At 34.4% G+C, this 18,018-nt stretch overlaps 1 protein-coding gene across 6 annotated transcripts in view; it reads left to right on the forward strand.

The window, feature by feature from the left end:
* TMTC1 (transmembrane O-mannosyltransferase targeting cadherins 1) overlaps positions 1 to 18,018 on the forward strand; it is a 318,149-nt gene that overhangs the window by 279,626 nt on the left and 20,505 nt on the right. For all 6 annotated transcript variants that reach the window (XM_074270648.1, XM_074270645.1, XM_074270646.1 and 3 more), the window contains one exon: positions 11,662 to 11,764. In XM_074270648.1, coding sequence (XP_074126749.1) covers positions 11,662 to 11,764 — 103 coding nt within the window. The remainder of the gene's footprint in view (positions 1 to 11,661; positions 11,765 to 18,018) is intronic.

Raw genomic sequence — 18,018 nt, forward strand, 5'->3', positions numbered from 1 at the left:
TTCCATTTGCTTAATTCTAACTTTCAAGGAATTATTTTCCTCTGTGAATTTTTTTCCAGTTTGTCCAATTTTGCTTTTTAATTCTTCTCATTACCTTTTTGTATGTCCTTTTATACCACTCTCAATTCTTTCCCCAACTTGCCTCTATCTCTTTTACTTGGTTTCCAGAATCTCTTTTAAGCTCTTCCATAGCTCAGGTTATGGAAGACCAATTTTTATTTTCCTTGGAGACTTTTGATATAGGAGCTTTGACTTTGTTATCTCCTTCTAAGTGTGTGTTTTGATCTTCCTTGTCATCATAATAACTTTCTATGGTCAGAATCTTTCTCTGTTGTCTGTTTATTTTCCCAGCCTATTAATTGGCTTTTAACTCTTTGTTAAAGTACGGGTCCTTTTCCAGGGTAAAAGTATACCTTTTACCTAAGCTTCTGGGGTTTTCTGCAGCTGTTTTCAGAAATCCTTCTAGGGATCTGTATGTTTTCTTCCTGGGAGAAATATGTTCGAATGACCACAAGCACTTTTTTCTGCCCTGGAAGTGTGAGGAGTAACCCTGCTTCACTGTGTCTGTTAAATTCTAATGTGATAAAGCAACAAGAGTCCTTCCTCAGTACTAATAAAGAAATCTCCTATGAACTGAGGCCTCTGAAAGCTGCCATGACCACTACTGCCCATGCTCATTCCTGGTTTCCTTGTTTCCCAAGATCTTCTCACTCTACTGACAAAGCTTTCCTGTTGACCTTCTAAGTCACCTCTGGTGTTTCTGAGTTGAGAGGTACAGAAACTGCCAGTACTGCCTCTGATTCAGAGCCTAATATCTGTTTCTGCTTTGTTGATGTGTTGGACTTCTATCCTAGTACCACGGACTTTTTCTGGTGACCTTCTAAGTTTTCTTAAGCTGCAAAATATTTCCATCTTTTTGTTGTGTCCTGATGCTCTAAATTTTATTTGAAGTCATTATTTAAAGGGATTTGGAGTAGTTTTGGGAGAGCTTGGCAAGTCCCTACCTTTACTCTATCATCTTGGATTTACCCCTGCCAAAACATGATATTCCAGAAGGCAAAGGAGCCAGGATTATAATAAAGAATCATTTTCCAAGCAAAACTAAATATAATTTGGGGGAAAAATAAATACTTAATAAAATAAATAATTTCTTATCCTTCCTGATGAAAATACTAGAACTAAATAGAAAATCTGACATTCAGACACAAGACTCAAGAAAAATATTAAAAAGTAAATATGAAAGAGTAACTGCTAAGAATTTTACTACTATTAGGGCAGTTAAAAAGAGGGTATGGGTGTGTGTAAATTATTTGAGGATTAATTTTATAATGGGAGTGTAAGAAAAAGGAATACCATGATAAAAAGAGAAGGAAGAAGAATGGGGGAAATGATCTCGTATAAAAGAGGAGCACAAGCAAGAGCTCTTACATTAGAACTGAAAAGAAGGTTGGGTTAACACTTTCATTGGAATTGGTTCAAAGAAAGACTATATACTTAGATGTACACATACTTACATATACATATACATATACATATACATATACATATACATATATATATATCTATATATGTATATATATAGATGTATATATATACACACACTAGGTTGGATAATTAAATCTATTTTATCCAGAAATGAAGTAAGAGGGGTAGGCAATAACAGAAAGGAAGAAGGTAATAAGAGGAAGGGCAGATTAAGGGAGGTGCTGGTCAGAAGCAAAATAGATTTTGCAGGAGGGACAGGGTAAAAAGGGGAAGAAATAGATAAAAGAAGAAAATGGGGTGGAGAGAAATACACAGTAATCATAACTGGGACTGTAATGAAATCACACATTAAAATATAAGTGGGTGACAAAATGGATTGGAAATTTAAAAGTAATTGGAAAAGACCTTAAAGGTCATTGAATCCAGATGCCTTGTTTTATAAATCAGAAAAATGTTAAATTAAGTTACTCACTAAGAGAGCAGCATTCAAACTTGAGTCCTTGATTATAAGTCTGGTACCCTTTCCACCCTGTTATATTATGCTTCTTTTTACTTTTGTGACATAAATGGGGGTTTAATTTGTATTTTTTATTTAAAAACAAGGCAGGTCAAAATGGTAAATGATTTAGACATAAGGAGGGGAGACATCATAACCAAATTAATGGAGTTTAAAATATTTTACCTGTCAGATTTATGGGTAGGGAAAGAATTATGACCAAATAAGAGGTGATAAAGAATTATGAGATATAGAATAGCTAATCTTTATAATATTAAATTAAAAAGAGTTTGCAAAACAAACTAATGCAGCCAAGATTAGAAACTAGAAAACTGGGGAAATCTTTATAGCAAGTTTTTCTGATTAAGAAGTCATTTTTCAAATTTATGGAGAACTGAGTCAAATTTATAAGAATATAAATTATTACCTAATTGACAAATAGTCAAAAGATATGATCAGGCAGTTTTCAAAAGAAGAACTCAAAGAGATGTCATACCAAAATGTGTGGGATGCAGCCAAAGCGATAAGAAGGGGAAATTTTATATCTCTAGAGGCCTACTTGCATAAAATAGAGAAAGAGAGAAGGTCAATGAATTGGGCTTATAACTAAAAATGCTAGAAAATGAACAAATTAAAACCCCCCAGTCAAACACTAAAGTTGAAATTCTAAAAATAAAAGGAGAGATTAATAAAATTGAAAGTAAAAAAAAAACTATTGAATTAATAAAACTAAGAGTTGATTCTATGAAAAAATCAACAAAATAGACAAACCCTTTATAAATTTGAAAAAATTAGAAAAGGAAAGAGGAAAATCAAATTGTTAGTCTTAAAAATGAAATGGGAGAATTCGCCACTAATGAAGAGGAAATTAGAGCAATAATTAGGAATTACTTTGCCCAGCTTTATGCCAATAAATTCGATAACTTAAATGAAATGGATGAATACCTTCAAAAATATAGCTTGCCCAGATTAACAGAGGAAGAAGTAAATTGGTTAAACAGTCCCAATAGAAAAAGCTATTAACCAACTCCCTAAGAAAAAATCCCCAGGACTAGATGGATTTACATGTGAATTCTACTAAACATTTAAAAAACAATTAACTCCAATGCTATATAAACTATTTGAAAAAATAGGGATTGAAGGAGTCCTACCAAATTCCTTTTATGACACAGACATGGTACTGATACCTAAACCAGGTAGGTTGAAAACAGAGAAAGAAAATTATAGATCAATTTCCCTAATGAATATTGATGCTAAAATCTTAAATAAAATATTAGCAAAAGATTACAGAAAACCATTCCCAGGATTTATACCAGGAATGCAGGGCTAGTTCAATATTAGGAAAACTATTAGCATAATTGATTATATCAATAACCAAATTAGCAAAAACCATATGATCATCTCAATAGATGCAGAAAAAGCTTTTGATAAAATCCAACATCCATTCCTAATAAAAGCACTTGAGAGTATAGGAATAAATGGACTTTTCCTTAAAATAGTCAGGAGCATATATTTAAAACCGTCAGTAAGCATCATATGTAATGGGGATAAATTGGAACCTTTCCCAATATTATCAGGAGTGAACAAGGTTGCCCACTATCATCATTATTATTCAATATTGTATTAGAAATGCTAGCTTTGGCAATAAGAGATGAAAAAGAAATTAAAGGAATTAGAGTAGGTAATGAGGAAACCAAATTATCACTCTTTGCAGAAGATATGATGGTATACTTAGAGAACCCCAGAGATTCAACTAAAAAGCTATTAGAAATAATTCAGAACTTTAGCAAAGTTGCAGGATACAAAATAAATCCACATAAATGCTCAGCATTTTTATATATCACCAACAAAATCCAACAGCAAGAGATACAAAGAGAAATTCCATTCAAAATAACTGTTGATAACATAAAATATTTGGGAATCTATCTACCAAAGGAAAGTCAGGAATTATACGAGCAAATTACAAAACACTTTCCACACAAATAAAGTCAGATTTAAATAATTAGAAAAATATTAAATGCTCTTGGATAGGCCGAGATGAGAATACTCCCTAACCTTAGGCATAGACCCACACTTAATACCATACACCAAGATAAAATCAAAATGGGTCCATGATTTAGTCATAAAGAACAAGATTATAAATAAATTAGAGGAACATAGGATAGTTTACCTCTCAGACTTTTGGAGGAGGGAAGGAATTTGTGACCAAAGATGAACTAGAGATCATTATTGGGGTAAATTTAATTTGTATTAAACTCTGAATATCCTTTGTTCCAGTAATACACCATTACATCTATTTCTCAAAGAGATTATAGCAGCTCTTTGTTTGTGGTAGCCAAGTATCCGAAATTGAGGAGATGCTTATTAATTGAGGAATGTTATTGTGGTATGTTATTGTGATTCATTATTATGCTATAGGAAATGATGAGCAAGATGCTTTCAGAAAAAAAATGATCTTACATCAACGGTTACAAAGTGAAGTCAGCAGACCCAGGAAATTATATTACACAGAAACAGTAATAGTGTAAGGATAATCAATTGTGAATGACTTAACTATTCTCAGCAAATAAAAGTAATCTAAAACAATTCTAAAGCACTTAAGCTGAAAAATGTTATCTACTTAAAGAAAAAGAACTGATAAAACTCAGAATGTAGATCAAAGCATTATTTTAAAAACTTTATTTCTCTTTTTTTTGAGGGGGGGTCTATGTTTTCTTTAGCTAATATGGAAATATGTTTTGCACAACTGCAAATGTATAATATATCAAACTATTTGCCTTTTCAAAGAAAGGGAAGGAAGGGAAGGGAAGAATTTATACTTAAAGTTAAAAAAAATGTTAAAAATTGATTTTATATGTAATTAGGAAAAAATTAAAATTATAAGTAATACTTGCCAAACTAAAATCATACAAGAATTTTATAGTTGATTTTTTAATGAACAAAAATCAATTTTTCTCACACATTAAAAAACCAAGACTTTAAAGTTATACATAAGCAAAAAAGACAAATTCCTATATTAGCTATGTAAAATAAAATTGTCTCGTGCACTCTGTCATATTGTGGTTAGTATGCTTCTTCCTGTGTCCTTTGGAAACATGCTTAGTCTTTGCATTGATTAAGAGTTTTACAACGTCCAAAGTTCTATTTTTGTTTGTTTTAATACCATTATAGTTATATACATTGTGCTGTTTCTGCTCACTTTGTTCTGTATACATTGATATGTCTTCCTAGGTTTCTCTAAAACTATTCCTTTCATAATTTCTTAGTATTACATTATATTTATGTGGTGTAATTATTTGGCCATTCTCCAATTCATAGGTACTTTGCTTAGTGTTTCCCACTATAAAAAGAACTTAATATAAATACTTTAAAATATATGACTTTTTGCTCTTTCTTTTACGATTTTGAAGCATGAACCTCAATTCCTTTAGCACATCACAGCTCTAAAAAGAAGTAAAGAGATCTCCTTACCCAGCCTCCTACTTTATTTATAATGAAACTGAGGTTTAAAGAGTTAAAGTGATTTTCCCAATGGCTATGTGTTAGGATTCTTACAAGGTGCTAAGTCACTGGAATGGATATAATTATCTAATGGTTCAGTATGATTGATCTGATCCTACAAGGAGATGTTATGGGCCAGAACTTGAAACAAGGTACTGAGTGAAATTGAGGAGATAATGATTAAATCTAATTTAGCATTGATTTAGTCCTACAACAATAATGGTTTCCTAGTGATGAAATGATTGGTGTATACTCAGTGTGCACCATATAAGCAAGAAGCTCTCAGGGCCAAGGGGGGCTTTGGGAAAACTCGGGAGATTCAGAGTAAAGATTCATTCCCACTTCAACCTTCATGCTGGCTGGTGACATTCAGACAAGAGCTCTTGGGAACCAAAGAGAGAGATAGGTCTCTAAGAAACTAACTGGGTCCAGGAAAAGATTCAGGATTTTGAAGGACACAATAAAGGATCTGGACTTTAACTCCTGGTTGCATTTTGGGATTATTGAACTGAACTGAAACTAAGGCTGCTCCCAGAAGCTCCCCAAGAAATCCTGCTCCTAGACAACGATTATAATTTAGAGAAAAAGAATATTACATTTTGGTGCCCAAACATGGGACAGACACAATCCTGATTCCAGTGGAAAAGCCTCTGATCTTGATCCAATGAAAAAGTCTCTCTGACCCAGAAATTAGGATGAGTAAAACAAGGAAATTTTTTAAAAACTTTTTTTATTAATTTTTATAATTATAACATTTTCTTTGACAGTACATATGCATAGGTAATTTTTTTTAACAACATTATCCCTCGTACTCCCTTCTGTTCCTAGTTGTTCCCCTCCTTCCCTCCACCCCCTCCCCTAGATGGCAGGTATTCCCATAAATATTAAATATCTTATAGTATATCCTAGGTACAATATATATGTGCAGAACCGAATTTTGTTGTTGTTGTTGTTGCAAAGGAAGGATTGTATTCGCAAGGTAAAAATAATCTGGGAAGAGAAACAAAACAAAACAACAACAACAACAACAAAAAAAAAACAATGCTCACAGTTTACACTCATTTCCCAGTATTCCTTTTCTGGATGTAGCTGATTCTGTCCATCATTGATCAATTGGAATTAGATTAGCTCTTCTCTATGTTGAAGATATCCACTTCCATCAGAATACATCCTTATACAGTATCATTGTTGAAGTGTAAAATGATCTCCTAGTTCTGCTCGTTTCACTCAGCATCAGTTGATGTAAGTCTCTCCAAGCCTCTCTGTATTCATTCTGTTGGTCATTTCTTACAGAACAATAATATTCCATAACATTCATATACCATAATTTACCCAACTATTCTCCAATTGATGGACATCCATTCATTTTCCAGTTTCTAGCCACTACGAAAAGGGCTGCCATAAATATTTTGACACATACAGGTCCCTTTCCCTTCTTTAGTATTTCCTTGGGATATAAGCCCAGTAGTAGCACTGCTGGGTCAAAGGGTATGCACATTTTGATAACTTTTGGGGCATAATTTCAGATTACTCTCCAGAATGGTTGGATTCTTTCACAACTCCACCAACAATGCATCAGTGTCCCAGTTTTCCCACAGCCCCTCCAACATTCATCATTATTTGTTCCTGTCATCTTAGCCAATCTGACAGGTGTGTAATGATATCTCAGAGTTGTATTAATTTGCATTTCTCTGATCAGTAGTGATTTGGAACACTCTTTCATATGAGTGGAAATAGTTTTAATTTCATCGTCTGAAAATTGTCTATTCATATCCTTTGACAATTTATCAATTGGAGAATGGCTTGATTTCTTATAAATTAAAGTCAATTCTCTGTATATTTTGGAGATGAGGCCTTTAGCAGAACCTTTAACTGTAAAAATGTTTTCCCAATTTGTTACTTCCCTCCTAATCTTGTTTGCATTAATTTTGTTTGTGCAGAAACTTTTTAATTTGGTGTAATCAAAATTTTCTATTTTGCGATCAATAATGGTCTCTAGTTCTCCCTTGGACACAAACTCCTTCCTCCTCCACAAGTCTGAGAGGTAAACCATCCCATGTTCCTCCAATTTATTTATGATTTCATTCTTTATGCCTAAATCTTGGACCCATTTTGATCTAATCTTAGTATGTGGTGTTAAATGTGGGTCCATGCCTAGTTTCTGCCATACTAATTTCCAGTTTTCCCAGCAGTTTTTGTCAAATAATGAATTCTTATCCCAAAATTTGGGATCTTTGGGTTTGTCAAACACTAGATTGCTATTTTTATTCACTATCTTACCCTGTGAGCCTAACCTATGCCACTGATCAACTAGTCTATTTCTTAGTCAATACCAAATGGTTTTGGTGACTGTTGCTTTATAATATAGTTCTAGATCAGGTACTGCTAGACCACCTTCATTTAATTTTTTTTTCATTACTTCCCTTGAAATTCTCGACATTTTGTTGTTCCATATGAATTCTGTTGTTATTTTTTCTAGGTCATTAAAATAGTTTCTTAGGAGTCTGATGGGTATGGCACTAAATAAATAGATTAGTTTAGGGAGTATTGTCATCTTAATTATATTCGCTCGGCCTATCCAAGAGCACTGAATGTCTTTCCAATTATTTAAATCTGACTTTATTTTTGTAGCAAGTGTTTCATAATTCTGCTCATATAATTCCTGACTCTCCTTTGGTAGATATATTCCCAAATATTTCATACTATCGACCGTTATTTTGAATGGAATTTCTCTTTGTATCTCTTGCTGTTGGATTGTGTTGGTAATATATAAAAATGCTGAGGATTTATGTGGATTTATTTTGTATCCTGCAACTTTGCTAAAATTCTGAGTTATTTCTAATAGCTTTTTAGCAGAGTCTTTGGGGTTCTCTAAGTATACCATCATATCTTCTGCAAAGAGTGATAATTTGGTTTCCTCATTAGGGTGAAATTAGGGTGAGTAAAACAAGGAAATTTTGTTAAAGAACTAAAGTAGAATTTCAGCTAAAATGGGACAGATTTTTAGGAAACAGCCTTCTGTTCAAGGAAAATGTTTAGAGAGCATTGTCAAAGTTATGAAAAGCCAAGGGTTGATTATAATCTTGGAGCAGATCACTGGACTTTTAGGAAATTATATAAGTTATAGAATAAGGAAAAAGAAGAGAGACCAAGGTGGGGAGGATCCAAATAAACTAGGTGAAAAGGATGAATCAGATAAGAATGGAATTAAGTATAATTCTGAGAGTGTCACTTCACAACAGGAGCATTTCCCATCTCCTCCTGCCTCAATTATCCTTTCATGGGTAGAGGAAGAAGAAGGAGGGGAAGAAGCAGAAACAAATAGAATCACCTATGAAACAGCTTATAACAAGATTAGAAAAAGCATTTGTTAAGGCAAAAAATGAAGGACAGGCTGTAAGTGATTTTATAGATGCATACCCTGTGATTGAAGAGCTTGACTCTTCAGGTCAAAAAAGGGGAAGATACACTCCTTTTGATTTGGATAAAATTAAGGATTTGAAAAAAGGTTGCACTTTGAAGAAAGGGGCTACATCCTCTTATGTTAAAATGTTACTAGATAATTTGGCTTGTGAAATCCTAACCCCAAGTGATTGGAAAAAGACATGTTTAGAACCTGGACAAAACTTGTTGTGGGTTTCGAAGTATCATGAATTATGTAGGATTCAAGTCAGATGCAATAGGCAAACAGGAGTGACTTTTGATTAACTAGCATGTGAAGGTCAGAATGGAGAGAACAGATTGATTATCACATAACAGTGTATGAGCAAATTTCTAAGGCTGCAATAAAAGCTTAGGGTTCCCTCCCGGACAGAAAGATGGAGGGGAAGTGTTCACAAAAATAGAGCAAGGTCCCAGTGAACCTTTTGGGACGTCTGCAAACTGCTATCACAAGAACCATTGGAGAAAATGCAGCTACAGAAATAATGACCAGACATTTGGCTATGGAAAATGGCAATGAGGTTTGCAAAAAAATTATATGGGGACTATATAAATATGCTCCTTTAGAGGAGATCATAAGACACTGGGCTACAGTGAGCACAAATACTTATTATACTCAGATTATGATGAACATGGAAAGACAGGGTCCTTCCTGGCAAAGGACTTCTAGAGAAATTCATAGATGTTTTCAATGTGGAAAAGTTGGACATCTAAGAGCTCAGTGTAGATATGAAGATAGAGTGAAAAGACAGGGTGAGAGAAGACCTAAAACTCTATGTCCAAAATGCCACAAGGGCTTTCACTGGGCTTCAGAATGTAGATTGATCCAGAGAAATGAGGGGTGGGGCCCAGCTCCAAGACCTCACTCAAAAGACAAATGGGACATGATGGCAGCTGATGTTACACCCAAAGAGCCTTTAGAAGGTAAGGACTCTGATGTGATCAACCAGCAGAAAAGCAATCAGATGGCAGAAAGGGATTACTTGATTAGTCAACCAAAAAGCAATCAGATAGCAGAAATGGATTGCAATTGGGGAGAATACAGGTTTTTTAAACCAACAGGGCAGTGTCCAGTACAAACAGCTCCAATGTAATTGCCAGATGATGAGAAGAGATTTAGAAAGTGGTAAATAGAAGGGAATTAGATAGGTTAACTGCCTGGGAGAGAGGGTTTGCTTGTATTTTTACAGATAGAGAAGAAAACAGATGGAGAAGGAAACAGGTGGATGGCAAGAAGCACCTGCAGAGAGACAGGAAAAGAAGAAAAACCTCAAAACAAAGGAGATCTAAGAAACAGCTGACACTGAAAGAGCATGGCTGATGATAAAGACTGTTGAAAATCTGCAGGAATCATTGGATTCCCTAACACAAGATAAGATGTTAAAGGACTTGAAAACCAGCAGGGATCATTTGATTCCTTGAGATGAAAAATTGTTGATGAGACTATTGCAGGACTTCAAAGCTTGCAGGAATTATTGGATTCCTGGCACATGAACAATGGATTCCTTTTGGACTATTTCTAGGACTTATGGACATGTATAAATTCCTATGTTGATTCATGTTATTTGTTATATCACTTCTAGCCTGTGTTATATTGCTATGTGTTTTTGTAATTTATGTAATTATGTGTAATACCTCCCATATGGATGGATTTATGTATACCTGTATCAAGTGAGCCCCTTCAGAAACCCACTAATCTGATTTGATTTCCCATTTTCTTTCATGTTTTCATCTTCCTAAGAAGTCAGGGAGGGTGTAACCACCTCCTTTTTATGATGTTTTCACTTCTTTTTTGAGCAGTCAGGGAAGAAGTGATCACCTTCTTTTCTGGGGTTCTCACCTCCTTGAGAAATCAGGGAGGTCATGACCACACCATGTTCTAAATCAAAAGAAAGCATGAGATATTAGGATTCTTACAGGGTGCTAAGTCACTGGAATGGATATAATTATCTAATGGTTCAGTATGATTGATCTGATCCTACAAGGAGATGTTATGGGCCAGAACTTGAAACAAGGTACTGAGTGAAATTGAGGAGATAATGATTAAATCTAATTTAGCATTGATTTAGTCCTACAACAATAATGGTTTCCTAGTGATGAAATGATTGGTGTATACTCAGTGTGCACCATATAAGCAAGAAGCTCTCAGGGCCAAGGGGGGCTTTGGGAAAACTTCTAGGGAGATTCAGAGTGAAGATTCATTCCCACTTCAACCTTCATGCTGGCTGGGGACATTCAGACAAGAGCTCTCAGGAACCAAAGAGAGTGATAGGCCTCTAAGAAAGCTAACTGGGTCCAGGAAAAGATTCAGGATTTTAAAGGACACAATAAAGGATCTGGACTTTAACTCCTGTATGCATTTTGGGATTATTGAAACTAAGACTGCTCCCAGAAGCTCCCCAAGAAATCCCATTCCCAGAGAATTATTATAATTTAGAGAAAAAGAACATTACAGCTATGGGCAAAAAAATCATTATTGGTGATGACAAATTTTTTAGTGGTAAGCCTCTCCAAACTTCTTCCAGGGAAAATATACTTTCTCTTACTAGAACCATATTTGAAATTTTTCCAATTTAGTAGTAATTTCCAGACTTTGTCCTCTGATGGCATAGTTTTTGAGAATTAAAGGTCATTTCCTCAACTCAGTGTGTCATCAATGTAAGATTGTTATCATAGTGTTTTGACAATGTTAAATTTAATATTTATGTTTTAAATTTTTCTATTTTTGTCCCTTAAAGGAATTATTTCAGAAAGCTGAGGAAGTTTATCAGGCCGGAATTAAGAACTGTCCAGAGAGTTCTGATTTACACAACAATTATGGAGTTTTTTTAGTGGATACTGGTGAGTAAGATTAAATGTGGCAATGGAATTTCTGTAAGCAGAGCAAGTAGACTTATTTATTTCTCTATCTTTTTAGGGTAAACTATTCATCCAGATGGGATAACTTTTTCTGTAGCTCCTTCTTTGACTGTCTTCTCAGGAATGACTTTCCTTTCACACCAAATGTAGAAAATGTCTGTCTCAGTCTGCCTCAGAAAATGTCTAATTCAGCTAGTTGCAGCTCCATGAACTGTTTAAAATTCATTTTTCCTAGAGAAACTCTGGCATAGATATGTAAATGTGGAGATACATATAGATATAGATATATTCTGTCTGTCCAGGGAAATTATAAAAATTAAACAGTTCTCTTTATTTCTGTCATTTGAAATCCATCTCCTTCTTCTTTTAGTGCACTACCAATCACTCCCCTCAGTGCTTCATTCTAGCAATAATCAATAAAATTTTAATGTCAGTAGTTAACAGTTTTTATCATATTTGCCAGTTTAAGATAAAAGCTAAACATTAAACACTGAAAAGGCAAACAAACATTATTATTATTATTATTATTATTATTATTATTATTATTATTATTATTATTATTATTATTATTATAGCTTTTTATTGACAAAACATATGCTTGGGTAATTTTTCAACATTGACCATTGCAAAAACTGCTGTTCCAACTTTAACCCTCCTTCCATCCACTTCCTCTCCTAGATGGCAGGTAGTTCCATAGATGTTAAACATGTTAAAGTATGTGTTAAATATAATATATGTATATTCATATTGTTATCTTATTGTACAAGAAAAATCAGATTTAGAAAGAATGTAAAAATAACCTGGGAAGAAAAACAAAAACACAAGCAAACAACAACAGAGTACAAATGCTATGTTGTGGTCCACACTCATTTCCCAGTGTTCTTTTGCTGGGTGTAGCTGACCATTGGAAGTGATTTGAATCCTCTCATTGCCGAAGATAGCCACTTTCTTAAGAATTGATCCTCATATAGTATTGTTGTTGAAGTGTATAATGATCTCCTGGTTCTGCTTATTTTACTTAGCATCAGTTCATGTAAGTCTCTCTAAGCTTCTCCGTATTCATACTGCTGGTCATTTCTAATAGGACAATAATATTCCATAACATTCAGATACCATAATTTACTCAGCCATTCTCCAATTGATGGACATCCATTCAATTTCCATTTTCTAGCCACTATGAAAAAAAGGCTGCCATGAACATTTGGCAAACAGATTTTTAAGAAATAAATATAAGTTTCTCTATGCTCTAAAAGAACATTCCTAAGACTCTTTTCAGAAGAAAAGAAAACAAAAGGGAAAAGAGAAATGAAGGACTGCTACCTGTTATCCAAAGCCCAGACTTTTTCAACACCACAGTATCTACCCTATCATAGTTCATGAATGATTTACTAACTCCATCTTAAATCTGTAGTCCAGCATGAGCTACTTTATGGTCAGCCCCTTTGTTATTTCCCTGGCAACAGTTCCTCCACTTGGATATTTTTCTTCCATTAAGTTCAAAAGGAACAAATGAGCTCAGCAATTCTGCACAATAGTATTCCATCACATTTATATCCAATTTGTGGACATTCTCTATGTGGTATAGTGGATAGAGTGCTGGACCTAGAGTCAAGAAGACTCATTTTTATGAGCTCAAATTTGACCTCAGGCAGTTGTGACCCCTAACACTATTTGCCTCAGTTTTCTCATTTGAACTGGATGAACTGGAGAAGGAAATGGCAGTATCTTTGCCAGAAAAACTCCCATTGGTGTCCCAGAAAGTCAGATATGATGAACAGCCATAGTAACAACTTCAGAATTCCATTCTTTGCCCTCCCTTTAATTTCTTCTCCATTTTTCCTTTCCTTCTTGTTTCCTGTTGAGTGAAATATATTTCTATAATCAAAAGTGTATTCCTTCTTTTAATCAGTTCATATAAAAGTGCTATTCATTTGTTAGCTAGTTCTCTACCCTCTTTTCATTGTTTATTTATATGTCTTTTTGTATACCCTTGATTAGGTGAGATAATTTTCCCTTATGTTTCTTTTTCCTCCCTCCCAGAGTATTATTCTTCTCTTTTTCCATTCTTTTTTTCAGATCAATCTTTTCTTAAAATATAATTACTCCCAGACATTGTCTAATTGGACTCCTTTTATGGACTCTGATGATGGTAGGGTTAAGAGGGAATACGTGTATGTCTACTCATAGCTGAATATACAGAATATTTATTCCTGCTTAGTTGTTTATATATTGTTCATGTAGATTTACCTTTTCATATTATTCATCATTCCTGTATTTGAATATCAGAGTTTCTCCCCAACTTTATTCTTTTCCTTAAGAAAATGTGGAAGTTTTCTATTTCATTAAAGATTTATTTTTCACCTTTAGCATTATTTACAATTTAGCTGGGCAAGTTATTCTTGTTAAGAAACTCATAACCTTTATCTCCTTGAATATTGTATTCCAAATGGCTGCTAATTTGTGTTAAGATCCTGAGTATAGTTATTTAGTTGTTGAATTATTTTTTAAGATACTTCTAGGATTTTTTTCATTGACCCAGAAGTCTTGGGAATTTTTTTTTTCTTGTTTTTTGGGGGAGGTGACCAGTTAGTGCTTTTTGTTTTTACTTTCCCCTCTGGGTTAAAGATTTCTTGAAATATCTAGGCTCCTTTTTTTGGTCATGGTGTTTAGATAGTCTAATAATTCTTAAATTTTTTTTTTCATTTGTTTTCTAGGTCATTTATTTTTTTCTGCTATAAGACACCATACACTTCCTCTTTCTTTCTTTCTTTTTTTAATGTTTTGTAACTTTGTTTCAATATTTCTTATTGACATAAAGAGTCATTGACTTCCCTTTAGTCTGTCCTGATTTTCAAAGAATTTGTTGTTTGGACAAGGTTTTGTACCAGGCTGTTAATTTCTATTTTAGTTGTGTTTTCCATAGCTCTCTTTTCAGTTTTTCCCCTTAAACATTCTTTTTTCATTTATTTAAAAATAGTTTTTTTTTGGCTTAAACTCTTGCCTTCATATTCAGGAATTGTAGTTTGTGCTCAAACTGTTTTTTTCTCTGAGGTACCCCTTATATGATTTGAAATCCTTCTCTTCTGTGTTTTTATTTTAAGTATCCTTGCCTCTATAATAGTGTCGCAGCTAGGTGGCACCATGGATAGAGCACTGAGCTTGGAATCTTCTAGCCTATTTCCTAATTTCAGATTTAATGTTAGAACTGGGCTTTGCCAGTTCTGGAGGGAAGATCTACAATAGTCGTGCTGATAGTTGGATACTGGATGTTATGCTATTGCAGAATCTCAGGGACAGTGATCCTCAAAAGGCCTGATGAAGGACAAACTCTTGTTTGCTATCTTTCTAGTTTGATGTCTGTTAGTTTTTGACCTGTGTTTGGGTCTGTGCAAGAGTTGACTGTTGCTGGATTCTATCTCTATTAAACAGCTAAATAGTTTTGTTGGTTAACTGGCAGAATTGTAGGCTTATTTTTACTCTAGGATTCCTACTTTGATTATTCCTTTGCAGACTGGTCTACATGCTAAAAACAATAACCTGTTGTGAGTCTGGAATCCGAGCCAAATGATTGCTTCATTCTAAACTTTCTCCTTTTCCAATATTCTGCCCAAAACCTCCCTATACTACCCTGCTAAGTCTTTTTCCCTCTTTCACTCCACCCTAGATCTCTGACTCAGAACTGTGTAGCAGGTGACTTAGCTTCCAGTTCATACCTGTATTAAAACATCCCAATAAGAGTCTAGAGGTAAGCAGTTTGGTTGTAGGATCTCTCTCTCTCTGGGACAGATAATTGTTGGGCACTCTGTGTTCCATGGATAATATGTTTCTGGCTGAAACCATTCTCTTTCTTCTGTAAACCTCCTTGGCTTCGTTCTGTTGACTGGGCTGGATAAATGACTCACTGTGACTTTTGGGAGGCTTTCACCAGCAGGATTCAGTCTGGAGCATTTTCTGCATCTATTTGTAGACATTTGTAGATAGAAGTTCACCACATTGCTTCCTTCCTATAACTTTGCCCTCTTAGCTTCATCTATATTAGATCAACTGCTTCATAAAATATTTGTGAGTCTCTCATGAGCAATGTTATAGTGTAGTACACAGAGTATCAACTATAGCATCAGATGACTTGCATTCGAATAGTTGTAAGCTGCTTAAAAACTCGATAATCAGGATAGGCATTACCAACTATGTAATCATGAATAAGTTACTTAAACTCTCTGGATTTCAGTTTCCTCATTTGTGGAACTGAGCAGTCTTTCTGGCCCCTGCCAGCTCTAAAGCTGTGATCCTTTTCCATATGAACAAAATGGTGAATTATAGGCCAGATGGCCATATAGATTCATATCTGATTTAACTAAATCAATGTTTGCTGATAATGGATCCTTGTATCTGTTTTCTGAGTTTCAGAGTCGATTCTTTGTCCTATGCCATTTTATATTTATATCAGTTATATTAATGAAGACATAAATACCATTATTATCTAATTTGCAGATGACACAAGTTAGGAAGGATAAAAATAAGTTGAATATGTTGGCCCTCATTTACTTGAACCTAGACTTTTGTTACTTCCTGTTTCTCATCACTCAAATTATTAAAGTCTTAATGTACCTGTATTATTGTCTCACTCTCCTCATCAAAAATCTTCAGTATTTCCTCATTGCGTTTCCTCATTGCTTACTGAATAAACTCCGTATCCTCTTACTCTTCTTAGTTCTTCTTACTTTTTACTTACTACTTAACATCTTTTTACTAATACTCTTAATTCTTACTCAGAGTGGCCCTCTATAGGACTATATCACATTCTGGTTCCAATCTGCATTTCAAGAATCATCTCATGGAAGTAGAACCTTGATGGTAGTAAAAGACAGAAACCTTCTCTCTGAGGGGAATAGGCTTTTCCTCAAATTCCTCAAAACAAATTCTGGAATACCTGAATCCCTAAAGAGAGGGAGTAAAACATTTTTTTTGAGCCCAAGTTTTAGAAAGTTGGCAGGAAAGACAACTAAATTAGTGATGGCAGGGATGGTTTTCACACTTCTCAATTCACAAATGTTAAGGGGATCAGATATCTGGTCAGAAGGATCTGTAACAACAGGGTCCCTTTGCTGGCACCAGGAGCAGGCCTCTGTTATATTGCCTTTATGTGGATCTGGGGCACAACCTGGGTCTTAGTCCTGAGGCAAGGAAGATCACCAGTACATTAGATCTTGCAGCCTCAGGGAACAGAGAGCCTGGTCACAGTTCCAGGATTGAAAAGACTGCTAGTGGTTACTTCAGACCAATGCATAGTACAAGAGAGTAGCAAACACTTCTCCCTAGGTCATGCCACTCTGGAAAAATTAAAAATTTAATATCCACAGAATTGACTCTGAAAATAGCTGCACAAAAACCTTGATGCTTGGAATGGTATCCCCTCTATTCCAAAAACAAAATTCTACTTAAGAGTCAAGCAATAGGCCAGGGAAATGAGCAAACAGCAGACAAAGATCCTATCTATAGAAAGTTAATATGATGACAGGAAAGATCAAAGCACAAATTCAGAAGAAGGTAGTTGAGACATAAGAAGAAATCAAAACACCCACATCCAAAGCCTCAAAATAACATATGAATTGGCCATGGAAGAACAGTTTGGTAAAGGAGGTACAAAAATCCAGTGAAGAGAATATTTCAGAAAGCGGAACTGGTCAAATGGAAAATGAGGTTCAGAAACTACTGAAGAATTTTTCCTTAAAAATTAGAATTGGGCAAGTGGAAGCTACTGATTTTATGAGACATCAAAAAACAAAAACAAAACAAAACAAAAAAAAAAAAAACAAAATCAAAAGAATGGAAAAATAGTCATGCATCTCATTTGGAAAAAAAAAAAAAAAAACTAATCTGGAAAATAGATCCAGGACAGATAATTTAAGAATTATTGGACTGTGATATGGATCTAAAAGCTATGATTTTTAAAAAAGAGCCTAAACATCATCTTTTAAGAAATTCAAGGAAAACTGCACTGATAGTCTAGAACTATAGGGTAAAATAGAAATTGAAAGAATCCACACATTACCTGCTGGAAGAAATCCCTAAATGAAAAGTCCATGTAATACAACAGCAAAATTCCAGAGCTTCCAACTAATGAAGAAAATATTGCAAGCAGACAAAAAGAAATAATTCAAATGTCACTGAACCAGTCAGGATAACAAAAGATATATCAGTTTCTACATTAAAGGATATAAGTAAGGGTTTGAAAT

The sequence above is a fragment of the Sminthopsis crassicaudata genome, chromosome 5, assembly GCF_048593235.1.
Source record: "Sminthopsis crassicaudata isolate SCR6 chromosome 5, ASM4859323v1, whole genome shotgun sequence".
In the NCBI taxonomy this organism is placed as follows: domain Eukaryota; kingdom Metazoa; phylum Chordata; class Mammalia; order Dasyuromorphia; family Dasyuridae; genus Sminthopsis; species Sminthopsis crassicaudata.